This window comes from Cynara cardunculus (assembly GCF_001531365.2).
Source record: "Cynara cardunculus var. scolymus isolate 2C chromosome LG 1, CcrdV1, whole genome shotgun sequence".
Classification (NCBI taxonomy): domain Eukaryota; kingdom Viridiplantae; phylum Streptophyta; class Magnoliopsida; order Asterales; family Asteraceae; genus Cynara; species Cynara cardunculus.
The window spans coordinates 1,990,320-2,004,487 of NC_037528.1; the positions used below are offsets into that span (position 1 = coordinate 1,990,320).

The window sequence follows — 14,168 nt, forward strand, 5'->3', positions numbered from 1 at the left end:
TTTGGCAAGTTAAATATCTAGGTATTTTCAAGTCCTACCTACCATAAAAAAAAAGTGAGCAAGAGCAGGCGCATAAACAAAGAAGTCAAATCAATGCAGCTTTCGTGTCTAGCCTAAAGATATGGGGGAATGGACTTTCATTCCCAGGACCGCCCCGTCACGCTCCAAACTGATGGCGTCTCGATGTTCTCCTACAGAGACCACTGAAAGAAAAGAAACTGTTGCTCTAATTTCACTTTAGGGGTTCTAAAAATTCTATCCACCCCATTCAAGAAAGAAACTTCCATATCACAAAACCCTTGAAGCAAAAAACCAGACATCAAATCAACAAAAGGGTATGTGGTACATCAACATTCAAGATTTCACAAAATAAACCACTGAAATCAAAATGCACAAACAACTTACACCAAACATATGTTGTTCTGAGTTGTGCAATAAAACCCTCAATAACAAGTCTCAAATTTTAGCAGCCTACCTACATTATGATACTAAAACATGAAAAATATCATTCATAATTACCACAAAAAAAAATGATATAATAACAAGAGTTATGTGCAACTCTATACATTACTGGATAGACTCATCTTCTATCAGAAGTGATGTGAATGAAGTCTGTGTCGTAGCCATTCTGGGAAGGATTCCATTGATTCGTTTTAAGTAGCAAGAAATTTACATCTGATGGTGCTGAAAAATAGATCCAATTTGTTTTTTTAGGAACTAAAGAATGGACCAAGTAACAAGGCTAGAATCAACAAATCACCTGTATAAGGGGAGGTAGAATGTATAATTTACGGTTCTCTGATTCTCCTTAGCGATGAAGAAGTTTGGTATCATTCGTCTTGTTGCCCCTTAACGCTGAAAGAGAGAAGAACGACCTTGTGGCTGAAAAACAAAAATAGATGGAAATATTGGAATTTACGAGGGGTATAAAAACTAATATTGGTGGAACCAAACCTAGAATGTTCCACCTGAAGGTGGGATCAGGGGTGAGATGTATCTGAACTCTATCATGAAAAGGAGAATGTTTGTTTCCGTAAAGGCCTCTGGCTTGTGCAAAGTATACGAAAAGAAATGACAAAGGTTGCCCTAAAAAGATTATGGAAATAGAAAAAAGAGCTTGAAAAAAGAAAGGTGGTGCTAAATTGAAAAGACAGATAAACAAATAGAGTAATAGACAACACACACAACCAGAAGCAAACATACACTATGTTCCTACGAGTCCTACAAGGTCACTGTGGATTTTCCTGGCTGTTCTCCAGGCCCTTGGGATGAGTGGAGGTGCGTGCAAGTTGGCCCAGACATCCACGGTTAACAGAAAGAAGAAATACTATGTTCCTAATGTTAGTCCTCATGCTAATTTGGGAATGTGGTTATCACAGTTTATTTGTAATTACTGCAAAATCTTCGACTCTACCTTTTGTTGTATTCATAGAAGCAGAGACATTCCCCTCTGGTACCCTTCGATGATTCTGAACAGTAAATCTACTGAAATTTGATTGACCTGCATGGATAATACTCGTTGCATGCATAACAATGAAAACTGGAATCTTTTCAAACATCAAGGTTTAATATTTGCAGATGGTAAAGTAGCCTTTATATTACTTTTTACCTTTAGATTCCTCTGCATCATCCTCTCCTTCTGAAAATGCTGATAGGCTGGACCAACCAGTTAGATGTGAATCAGCTTTAGCTTTTCGAGCAAACTTCAAAAGTCGCTTAAACCCTCTAGGTGCGTCTTTTTGGTAGACCATGGTGGGAGGGTGCTCAGCATTTCCCCACTCACCAATATCAGCTTCGTTGCTCTCCTCAAAAAGCATTTGAGATAACGAGTGACGAACACTTGAAAATCCAACTGGTGCAGTCACATTGGCTGGAGATGTAATCTGGAAAAGGCTTTCCTTGCATGAAATTATCTCATTCTGATGATGCTCTTCGATTTCTACCCATGCAGTTGGGGAAATTTCTATTTCTTCTTCGGTTGCGGTGTTTCCAGACACTTTTGCCCTTGAATCCCCACCACCACTACAACCATAAAGTTGAGCAGAGCTCTCTGATTCCTCAAATTTGGTGGGGCTAACCACTTGGGGTTCCAAATCTAAGCTAGCACGATTTTCAGGGATTTCACATTTTGTCTCCTGATTTTGGCTCATTATATCGATCCTTGTGATCACTTTATTCTCCTCGGATTTGTTCAGACCTCCAGAGCTTCTAAGAGTTTCCTCAGGCTCGGCCACAAGTTTTGGCTTGCTAACAACAGGACCAACACCAGGGCCGATTCCAGAGCCTTTACGAAGGAAAGGTTTTGTCTCCAGTGGAACCACGCTGCTTTTCTTAGTAACCTTGTTATAAAAACTGGGTTTAGCAATAGCATTAGGGTCTGCCTTGGGAGTCTGAACTTTGGTTTTTGGTGTCTTCTTGTTTTCAATCACTGTGGGCTGCTTCTTCTCATTGATGGCTTTAATTCTCTTGTTAGCATCTAGTTGTGTTGCTTTCAGAGTCTTCAATTGTGGTTGCCAACTTTCGACTTTTGTGCTTGAACGAAGAACTGATGCAGTGGAGTGAGGTTTTCGATTTGTTGGTGTAGTATTAGTAGAGGTGGTTCCAGACAGAGTCCTCGCAGATGATGCTCCTGAATATTGTGTTGATGGCCATGACTTGCGTGTAGCATGCAAAGGAGTTGACTTTGTTTTTGATTTCTTCACATCATAAGGTTTTATAGTTCTGGAATTTATTAATTGAATCGAGTTCATTTGAGTTTTTGGGGATTCATTTACTGCAACATGTTTTCTATTAGCACCACTCAAATTGGTGGAAGCCATCTTGGCTTTTCTATCATCAACGCCTTTCTCAACTTTCTTGCCAGCAGCTTGCACTTGGAGCTTTTCTTCCCTCTTTTTCTTATAATGATCATAAAATCCACCCCTCTGCTCCTTGAGAATCTTAACTTTGCTATCTTTACTGGTCACTTTTTGATGTCTAACCGGCTTGCTTTCCATCAATTCTGTGAACTGGTTCAGTTCTTCTCCCTTCTGTTGACTCCATTCAATGGAGGCAGGATTCTTTTCATAACTTTCCTCTCTTTCAGGTTCAAATGTGTCAACTTCCACCCCTAATGTCTCAGATGCTCCCTTTTCAGACGAGAGTGACTTGATGTTTTCAGTCTCAACACAAGCTTCAGTGTTAGGAATACTATTATCAGGCGTTGTTTTGCCATCTGGAGTGATATTTGTGGGGCTGTTTACAGAAATCTCAGTGCTAATATCAGGGAGGCACTGGACATCCTTTTCACCCATTCCTGAACTCCATCTTCTAAGCGCAACTTTGTTTAAACCCACAGTTACATTTACCAATGTTTTTGTCGTTTGAGTTTCTACACCTTGGTCTCTCTGTTTGCTTTCGAATAAACTGATTTTATCTTGCACGTTCATTCTTAATACATTGTTCTTAGGGGGTCTCTCTGAGTCTTCCTCTTCACTACTGTTCTCAGTTGAGTCTCTCTGGGACGTCGACTTTTCCCTGGCTGGAAAATGGTTGAGACTCTTGATGCTTAGTGCAGCTGCTCTCCGCGAACCAGATCGTCCAATCTGGATTCTTCGCATTGGAGATGCTGACCTTCTAGGCATGGCAGATCTTGCAACAGACCTACTTCTTTCAACTGACGGTTGATCCTCCTCGCTTGAAAAGGTTGGATCTTCATCAATTGAGCTGTGTCTTTCGATATTCACAACTTTAGTTGGGGAGACACCATATCTTACAAGTGGATCCAACTGTGGAGGTTGAGGCATGGGAGCACTTCTTATGGCCTTACTCATACTGTTGTTATCCAAGTCCTTATCTGATGGGAGTGTGCTCAATTCAACATACTTCTGCAATGAGTCCCTGAAACAGGTGCAGAAATAGTAACCTTGATGTTCCCAGTTTTGTCAAACGGGAATGAAGGACACAGAGGATGAAAAAAATAGAGGAACGAATGCCAAAATATCATACATGAATCTGACAAGCAAAGGAGGAGCAAAGCACACGGGGAAATTAAAGTATACGAAGATACCTTAGATCCTTGGCTCCAAAATGAAGAGCGAAGTTTCCCAAGTCAGAAATACCCTTAGGCGAGCATTTGGAGCCAACAGCATGGTTGAACGCAGCAGCTAGTTCCTCTTTCAATGTTGTCAATCTCAAATCAACTGTTAGCAATAGTTCGTTCCTATCAGAAACCACAAAATATGTTGGTTAAGGAACTGCACAAGATAAGAAATTAGAAAATGGTAAAAAGGAACATACTTTGATTCAATTGATGTTGTTATATCAACTTCAGCCTGTTAAAACACAAATCACAGTTGTCATTTACTTCTGCATGTAACATACATTAGGCATTGAAAATGTGTTTGATACAAATGCTCTAACATAAAGAAGGGGGTTATTCAGGATTTACCTTATCAGACAATGAGAGTTGAAATTTTCGGGTCTCCTCTAATTGAGAGATCTCTTCTTCAATGTTAAGGATGTCGGGCAAACCAGTAAGGCGTAAAAATCTAACAAATTAAAATATATTAAGGTGAACAAAAAGAAAACTAGAGCCTTTTAAACCAAGAAAATGAGGAAACTTGGAAATTGGAATTGAGATATATATTATATGGACCTTGTCAATGTGGCTGTTGTAAACCAGCTGGCATCCTTTATGTTGTCAGGTGGTAAAATCTTGAACTTTTTGTTGGAGCCTTTGGAAGACAAATTTTTAATTTCAGGTGAATGCAACAACAGTTGTTTCAAGGGTCCAGATGACACTTTCTCTTCTCTGTTGCTACTCCATACACTTGCCTCATACCTACAGAAAAGAAAAGGGAAATATAGTTGGAATAGTAGTTAAACAGTGATAACACTAAATTATTGTATTAACTTATCCCAGCTAAGAATGAGGTCAAAAGCACCTCATCTACAACCAACAAATAACTACTGTTTTCTGATTCTCATCCACGTAATCTTTGTGCCTAATTTTGTTCTTGAAATTGGTTCAAGAACTAGCAAGGTCCAACATAAATATTGCTATTTTCACTTCTAAGCATATACAAGAAAAAACAGGTTGGTGCTTCATAAATGCTTTTTTGGCATTCTCAACCTAATACCTACGACAATGAGCAAAGCACAAGAGTCACTTCACATCCTTAACCATATTATACTTCCATAACTTATCTAGATAGATGCACTGCACCTTTCAGATTATGGAATTTGGTATGCAAATGGTCTTTCATTTTAGTATTAAGTGTAGTACAGAAAAATCAAAATGCTGATAAACATAGAGATATGCAATCTGTTCAAAATGTTGATATCATCATTTTAGTTTCTGCATTGCACTTCAGAAGGAAGAATAATACACAACATCAACTTATCAATAACCAAGAGAAATAACCTGTTCTGGCTTGGAAATATGTGAAATTCAACATAATCAAGTGTCGCATCAGGATTGATTCCTCCCTCCATCTCTATAGCCTGAAACAATGTAGCCAAACCCTAACTTAACTCAATTTCCTCCTCCAATTTGTTAAATGTCCCTTCACATACTCCGACTAAACTACAACAACACAAAACACCATAATACTCATCGTAAATTTTCATCAAGAATACCATTTCCACTAATAAAAATGCAAAACACGGCAATTTTCCTAAATTCACCGATAGAATTACGAGCTAGTAAAATCTCAGTGGACTACCAAAATTCCAAAAAAAATGATAATACAATATACATATACCTACCGTTGAAGATAAGATCTAGCCAAATAATTGCTAAACTTGAGAAACGAAAATAGCAACTCACCGACGATGAAAAGGCAATTTTACCACATATTTCAGCAACAACTCAAATCAATCAGCAGTTCATTTCAAAACTTGAAATGCACTACCAAAACACATAGAGAAGGTGTATGTGCGTGTGTGTATATACAGAGTTGAAGTGGATACGATTAAGATTAGTCGAAAAAAGTGGTTTTCCAGATCATAAATGCGAAATTGAATTGAAGGAGTGTAGCCTTTCCTCCGGTTTGGCTTATGTTCTGTGAGAGCGACAGAGGAGACAGCAGAGAGCACACGTCGGTTGGTGGAGGCGCGTGGGTCTCCGATTTTAAAAAAGATTAAAATAAAGACACATAGTGTCGTGATGTAATGCTATATGTCTTGTCATACATTCTATTCTATTACAGAATATTTAAGGGTGAAAGAATCCGTATCAAAAAATTATAAACGGAATATTATTTACACCATTTTTTTTATGTCAAAATCAGGTCAATTTATGTATTGAAAATATAAAAAACATGTATTAATGTTGATGTGTCTGCGAAAATGTTTACGTAAAAACATGTATTAAGTGAATATCAGAATTATTTGAAAATACTTAAAACACTTACAAAACATTAGCAAACTTTCCGCATTTATCATTTTGTAAAGTAATCTGATTAACACCCAAAATCAAAGGCGCAAATTCTTTTTCCGGAATAAAGTGAACAAATGGAGATATATAGACGATTTCAAGTAACGTAATGCAAGTAAATTTCCAAATCGTATGAAAATGCATAAAGCAGTTACTGAAGATGAGCATCGGCGCTGCATTTAGCACATGATAGACCACTCTTCACAACATCCATTCCGTTGAAGTCATGAGGACGGTAGTGGTCGTATGATCGTCAACGGAGTTGTAGAGGCACGTCTGTTGAGTAAAGACGAAGCGTTGAATCCGATTAATATTAATTAGTCTGAAACGCAAACATGAAGGGATAATATATGAAACCCGAAGAAGAAGAAGAAGATACAAAAGTTTAGGGAGACATTGGGAGATGAAGAAGAGACATCATCCAGGAAATGAAAGGGTGGGTGTTAAATGGAATACATAAAATGAGAGCATGAATGATTGATAAATGTCGATGAAAAATCAACAGTATGTGGATTATCCTTTTCCTTTTCCTTTTAATATATATATATATATACTATATTATAAAGTATTTGACGCAAACTCTTAAAAACCGTTCTTTATGCATGAAGTATTGTTTATTGATGCATATTACTTAAAATTTAATATTACAAGTAATTTTGCGTAAGTACAACTTATTAAAGCTCCATTTTTAAATTCGTATAACTAACTGCAGATAAACATTCATTTTAGATATAGAAAACGTAAAATATGATTAAGATAATCATTGAGTTCTAACAGAATGTTTAATTATTATTTTTATAAAAAATATATTATTAAACCAAAAATAAATTACTTTGTTATTAAATCTAAATTAAATTATAATAAAAAAGTGAGTTAAATAAGTTATATAAAAAACTATTAAATAGTTAATTTGATACTAATATCGGTTTCTTTTTCCAAATTTTTATGTTATCTTTAAATTTATATTTCATTCAAAAATAAAAACATTACCGTTTTTTCAAAACCACATATCGTAGTATATCAATAGAGACAAATAATAAAAACTAGACATTAGAATGGAAATTTATCTCGTTGCATTGTGTAAGTACCATTCTAGTATATATATACATATGTATATATATATATATATATATATATATATATATATGTGTATATAGACTTGGGATCATGTGAGACCAAAGATTTTTCATAAGACCCGTAAAACTAATTCTCAACCCTTGGATTAAATCTACAATCTGAACATTTATAATCACAAAATTGTCACCGTGCAACTTTAGATCATTATATCATTAGCTTATAAAGTTGATCAATGAACATAAATTGGTCTTACCGGTCTCACGAAAAACTCTTGGTATCACGTGAACCCAACCTTTTATATATATATATATATATATATATATATATATAACTCATCACATTTGTACAACCAATACAACCCAATAAATTGAGATATATGTGTGTGTATAGGTGGAGGTTCTAACATAAACACCTCCATATATATAATTTATATGGATTTAGTAAAAAGAACTTAATGTTGTTTTATCAATTAGTTTAATAAAGTTTTACAATTTATATCGGTTTTGGATATATCCACGGTATTTAAATACACATATAAAAGTTGGGTTTTGAGCACATGGTGTATATGTCATTTCATTTTAATGACAAATTCTCTCATAGTAATAAATAATGGTGGTTGTGAAGATTTATACATTTCATAAACGTATTCCATAAAATCATTGTACAAGAAAACATGAATGCATTGATAGCCATAGGTGAATCGGACCACTTCACATAACTAATACCAAATCATGCTTCATCATCTACTACATAACTATTACACCTATCCTCACTTGTGAGCTGTCCATATTCCATACCCCCCCCCCCCCCCAAAAACAATTTCGATGATCATCATTTTTTTAAAATTATGCATCGAGAGTCGGATATTCAAGTCTCGCAAGATATGCACAAACACGTAAATGAGCATATTTTGAGTCCCAAATTACAAAAATGTCCAAAGATGAAGATGGGCAGTTGGATTGTGATAGGCAAAGGAAGGGCCACCATGAGCATCAGCTTAGGCCACACACTTGCACAAGCCATGTTGGTGATGTGCTGTAATTCTGACAATTCCCCATTACTACACCTTTTCCAACACAGTAAGGAAAGGTACCCCTTTTTATGGCCTTTTACCAAACTTAACTTACAAGCCTATCACCTACATTCTTACATTATCATAAAAGTAATGCCCCCACCTCATAATGCAAACAGACTGTAATCATTCAACACAAATTAACCATTTTACTCCCCACCACCTCAAAAGAACATATATGGCATTGCCATTGCCACAAGAACAAGCCTACCCAGATTACCAATCATCTTGAAAACTAAATATAGCTTCTTTTTGTTTACATCATCTGAAAGGCAATCACACCTTCAGTTAGACCACACATGGATCAAGCCAAACCTATTGCCAGTGTATATCTCATTACGTTCTTCATCGTAGAAAAGGGCAGTAATGTCCTCCAGGGCTTCTGTAACAGAGCTTGCAATCCTGGAACCTTGTATCCGTCTCCTTGAGTTGCACTTGCATCTACGTCCACCATCACTGCAACTGCATTCGTCTATGGGGAGATTGTTTGTTGCCTTTACTTTAGTGAGGCATTTCCCTGTCAGAATATTGCTGATATTTATCGAACCTGCTGCATGACCAGACAGACAGACATGGTTAGGAAGAAACAAACAAAATTCACAAGAATCAAACCACCATCACAAAAACCTATTTTGTTTATGCTTAGGCCTATAGATTTTTCCAATTTCCCATTCATGAAATGGGATCTATACCAAAAATAAACCAAGTATCAGAGAAGAGAAGAACACAAAAAGCCCAAGTTAGGCATCTAGTTCAATTCTGAAAGATGGATCGGACCAGTGTTAATAGAAGCCAAAAAATTGGTGAATTTGTACTAAATGGAGAAATATAAAGCAAAGGTAAACCTGGATGGAATGTAACAAACGTGATCCATATCAAAAATATTATCTATTCTCAATGATCTTTTGCTTTTGCTTAAATATGCATGTTATACAATTTTCTGCTGTCAAATCCTGTTCTACATTTTTGTTTGCATAGATTTAAATATGCATAGCTGAAGTTATGAGTTGAGCAATTTACCGTTTCCTTCTGTTAATGCGTCATCAGAGTCGGCTTTGCAATATGAGATGATAAGATCCTGATCACTTGTGATGTATATGTTGTTAGTGTTGCAGTCAGGATGCCACAACAAATGATCCTCAAATGAAGTCACAAGTTCCCCTCGGAAGTTCCAGACGGCTACTGTCCGGTTTCTGAATGTCAGAAATAACTGGTTCTCATACAGAAAGATGAATGCCGATGGAGTCATAAATTCTGTCCTGCTAACTTCTATTAGGTCCGAAGTGCGTACCTATGTGGAAAATAAGTTTAGATTATCATTGTACTGAACTGGAAAAATGAATGAGGAAATAAGAAAGATACTTACATCAAGAATCTGAAGATTCTCATTCTCTTGCTTGACTAGAAGCTTTTCATTGAACTGCTCAATAAAATCCACCTTCTTATGTCGATGAAGGAGATGGTTGAAAGATTTTAAAACAGTCCCATCTTCAATAGAGAGGATCTTGAGAGGAACATGGCCGCTAGATTTATTGAATATCAACAACATGATTCCAGGACTGTTTCGGGAAAATAGAAAAAAGAAGAAAGATTGTGAGATGTGATGCTACCATTGTAGATGCATATAATCAGTACTGTAAATGTAGAAAAAAGCAAGAAACAACAGGCTCTACAAATCTATAGCAAATAAACAAATAGATGGCCTTCATTGTTAAGAAGTTTGAGAAGGTTCAATTGTGTTATGGACATCAAGTTCGTTAATGGAATAACACAAAGTTATGTAGAAATTCCCACTCTAGAGATGCAATTAACTTGTTTTTTATAGAGACTAAGGGGCCGTTTACCAAACACTTACCCGGTAAGCGATTACCGGCAAAATTCAACACTATCACTTACTTACTAGGTAAGATTTTAGTCCACCAAATCGGCAACATATGCAACAATTTACCCGGCAAGCGCAACCGTGGTAAGAGTCATCCCCCTCACTTACCGGGTAAGACTCTTGGTCCTTGCCTTGCTCTTACTGGGTGAGATTCTTGGTCCTTACCATATTCATCCGGTAAGACAATGTGACTTGGGTAAGCGTTTGGTAAACAGCCCCTAAATGTAGGACAATGAACTTGTTTCAGATTTTGAAAACTTGCTATAGGTTTGTGCAGGTATTTGCCATCAAATAGGACATGGCAAGTGAAGAATGAGATGCAAATATACAACTTTTCCATCACATAACCAAGTTTTGTGCCAGAAGAATTAGATAATGCAAATCAAATGCTTCTTTACACATCAAATTCCAAATGTAGATAGTAGCCTAGAAAACAAAGAATTTCAATTGCAGTAGGATACCACATGGGTTGGTTTTACCGTTATGCTCTCATTCACTGTCAACTTCAATTATATAAGATCATCCAGAAAACATGGCATAGTTTGCACAAGACCACATAACCAAATCCTCGTTTACAAGGCAGTGCAACCTTTTGCAGAGGATAAAATTGACTCTCACTTTCTATCTGGATATAAAACCCTAAGGACATTCAACAATCTAAGAAAAATGAATCTCCCTAGTACCACACAAGACCTCACAAGCAAAATTAAACTCCTAGAACTGCCACCAGAGTGTCAGTTTCGCAGCAGTGTGGCAAGTATGATTCTGATGCAAGGGACCACCAACTACCTACAACAAATGTGTTGGAAGAAATCTCATACATAGCTGCAAGTTGGTTAACCTCAACTTGCCTAAATAAAGACCTACAAAGCCTGGCCAATAACAGTCAACAGTTAAGAAGAGTTGCTATGCAAGAGAACAATCCAATTCACATCCTATACCTGCATGGCTAGATTTGTCCCCAAAGGGTGCCAGTGGAACTGAACCCAAGAACCCATAAGCAAGGGTAAAACGTAGCTCACCACCATACAAATTGATTGAAATTCTAATAAATAAAAAAACAAAACCAAGTCATAATCCTCCATCTCTAAAGGCGGTAGCAAAAGTGTGTTAGAAGTGAATAAGTACTTTATCCAAATAAAGGTTCTGAATAGCAATAAAGGAATGATGTTACATTGACGAGATAAAGGTAAAATCAGAAGTCAGTTCTAAAACTCAAAGCATGTAATTCAGAAGACCATTGACATGCATCATTCATATATTTTTCAGAACCAAGGGAAGATCTTTACCTTATTTTGATCTCTTGTACATTTTTATCTGATATGGAGTATAGCATCGTATAATTTTTCAAGTCAAACACCTTGTAAATGCTGACAAAATTATTACACAACAATGAATTAATGGCAGCCCCAATAATAATAAAAAGTTATGCAAAAAGATAGGAATCATCGTAGTTAAAAACTTACTTATCTTGCGCCGAGAATGTGAGTACCTTCCCATTTACATCATCAAACTCTACAAAGCCGGGCCATTTCAAAGATTCTGATGTGAAAAGAGCAAAACCAGCATCGGGTTGACCTCTTCTTATGTATCTGCCAAGTGCCACCATTATGTTAGGCACGATAACTTTCACTAAAAAAACTTCGAAAATTTTCTAGTAATATTGATGAATATCAAAATATCACATACTCAATCCTTGTCGTTCTACACTTCAAGGAACTAAAGCTGTCTGAAGCATACACAGAAACTGTAATGAGTGAATCATTGTTCTTATTGTAAAACAAGCTTCTTATAACTTCATCAGGACTGACATTCAGAAAGCATATCCTCTTGTTAGTTTCTGCATCAAACAGTGACATGTCAATCGCCCCTTTCAGCTATTTTTTGCAATGAAGAAGTTCGCTTATATCTTCTTGACTATACCTCGGTTGAATGCTGCACATACTCCAGATTGTGCAAGAGCAAATACTATATCATGAGCAGCTACAATCTCAATAATCTTTGACCTCTTCTTAAGAAATGGCAATACCGTAGAGCAGTGTCCCTTTGGATCATGGGTGTCATACTCCTCCTGAAACAATTATTCATCAAAAGAAGGCATTCACGTCTCAGTTAAAAGCCAAGGCAACATCATACGAACTCAAAAATAAAGAAACATAGTGGATACTGAAATTGAACAAATAGATTGCCAGAATCGTTAAAAAGTATCTTTTAAGTACCACAATCACATGATCAATACATGCCGCATGCATCCAGGCAATGAAATCGAACAAATAGATTGCCAGAATCGTTAAAAAGTATTTTGGATTCAATTCATGACGTTTATCACATCTCCAAGCAAAAAAACATATGAACATCTACAACCTGTCCACAATAACAGAACATATATGCAAAAAAAAAGTTCAAACTAAGGAAATCGCAGTGACTCTATACCTTGTCCAAATCCATCTTATCATTTCAGCTTCAGAAACCAATAATAGTACTAAACATTTTTATCAGACACATTCCTCATTTAGAAAATGTGAACACACATCGTGAGTCATGACAACAATTCTCATTCTCTACCAACTCTGACCACCAATAACCTAGCTTCCACGCATAAACTATACTTGGAAAGAGCCTTCCCAATCTGTATGATTATCTATATGATTTGCATAAAGATACAAAACTCCTATAAAATTCAGATTTCCACAAGATCTTTCCCGGGATAGCTACCATCATATTCAGTAGGGCATCGAATTGCTACCTTAAAAGTGTCATCATAGAGCTCATCAAGGCAAAGATATGAAAACTAAAAGGGGGAAATGATTGCTGTGGATAACAGTTAGAAAGTATAAACCCTTTAATCTTGCAAAGGGGTTCTAGCTATTCTAACCCTTCTACATCCTTCAAACTAACCTAAATTCTTTCTGAAATTTTAGTGGAAGCTTCACTTCTATAATTTTTTTAATTATAAGCCGGTACATGCAGTATACCCGATATCGGAGAGTAAACAAATCAGAAATAACCTAACCTAAAGCAAATCAGAAAATAAAAACGACTGAGAGATATGAAAGTGATGTAGCAATCTAGAAAAGAACCTGTAATCGAATATTTCTGAACCTCTCCTGAGCATCACACATACTAAAAGCACGTCCCCGCTTCGAACATATCTCCCTCCTCTGAAGCTTCTTAACGCTATTGACAAACCCATCAACACCCCCGCGGGTTCGCTTCTTCGCCACCACCCGCCGACCAGTAGACGGCCGTGGATTTGCCGTTATCCTCCTTCCGTCCATCACCGCCAATATCCACTTCCCTCTTCCCCCTTCCCCCCCCCCCCCACTGGTACAATCCCTCGAATCAAACTGCCCAAAAAAAATTGTTTATCTGCTTTGTATGCGTCGGTTGGACCACCACCAATCAAGACTCTGCAAAAACCCTAAATATAGGACCCCAGAAGAAACTCTAGGGTTTTTGTATTGCTCATGGTCCTGATCAATTAATATGCTCGAATAAAACCAATTAGGAAAGTACAATTCAAATTTTCTTCACGCAAATTCGCTTAATCCCGGCGGCAATTCCATTTCCAGATACATAGCAACCAGTTATGCATCCAAATCAATGATTCTCTCTGCTGGGGAATTTGCGTCAATTTTATTCCGTTTGGCGTCCGGCTTGATTTAATCTTGAGCTTTTTTGAATGGAGAAGTTTCAGTTACACCCCCTTTTGTTTAAAA

At 36.8% G+C, this 14,168-nt stretch overlaps 2 protein-coding genes across 2 annotated transcripts; both read right to left on the bottom strand.

The window, feature by feature from the left end:
* Nucleotides 1-301: 301 nt before the first annotated feature.
* On the bottom strand, nucleotides 302-5,549 carry LOC112519003. Its single transcript, XM_025126872.1, has 9 exons — nucleotides 5,405-5,549; nucleotides 4,637-4,822; nucleotides 4,430-4,529; nucleotides 4,279-4,313; nucleotides 4,049-4,201; nucleotides 1,610-3,879; nucleotides 1,415-1,501; nucleotides 761-882; nucleotides 302-684 (listed from the first exon to the last, which is right to left on the bottom strand). Exons 1-8 carry the CDS (start codon nucleotides 5,473-5,475, stop codon nucleotides 809-811), a joined length of 2,976 nt encoding a protein of 991 aa, XP_024982640.1. The 5' UTR covers nucleotides 5,476-5,549; the 3' UTR covers nucleotides 302-684; nucleotides 761-808.
* Nucleotides 5,550-8,676: 3,127 nt separating this feature from the next.
* Nucleotides 8,677-13,727, bottom strand: LOC112508336. Its single transcript, XM_025113050.1, has 8 exons — nucleotides 13,530-13,727; nucleotides 12,373-12,520; nucleotides 12,139-12,289; nucleotides 11,916-12,041; nucleotides 11,739-11,819; nucleotides 9,934-10,126; nucleotides 9,588-9,858; nucleotides 8,677-9,117 (listed from the first exon to the last, which is right to left on the bottom strand). The coding sequence occupies exons 1-8, from the start codon at nucleotides 13,725-13,727 to the stop codon at nucleotides 8,852-8,854; spliced, it is 1,434 nt and encodes a 477-aa protein (XP_024968818.1). The 3' UTR covers nucleotides 8,677-8,851.
* Between the last annotated feature and the right edge of the window lie 441 nt (nucleotides 13,728-14,168).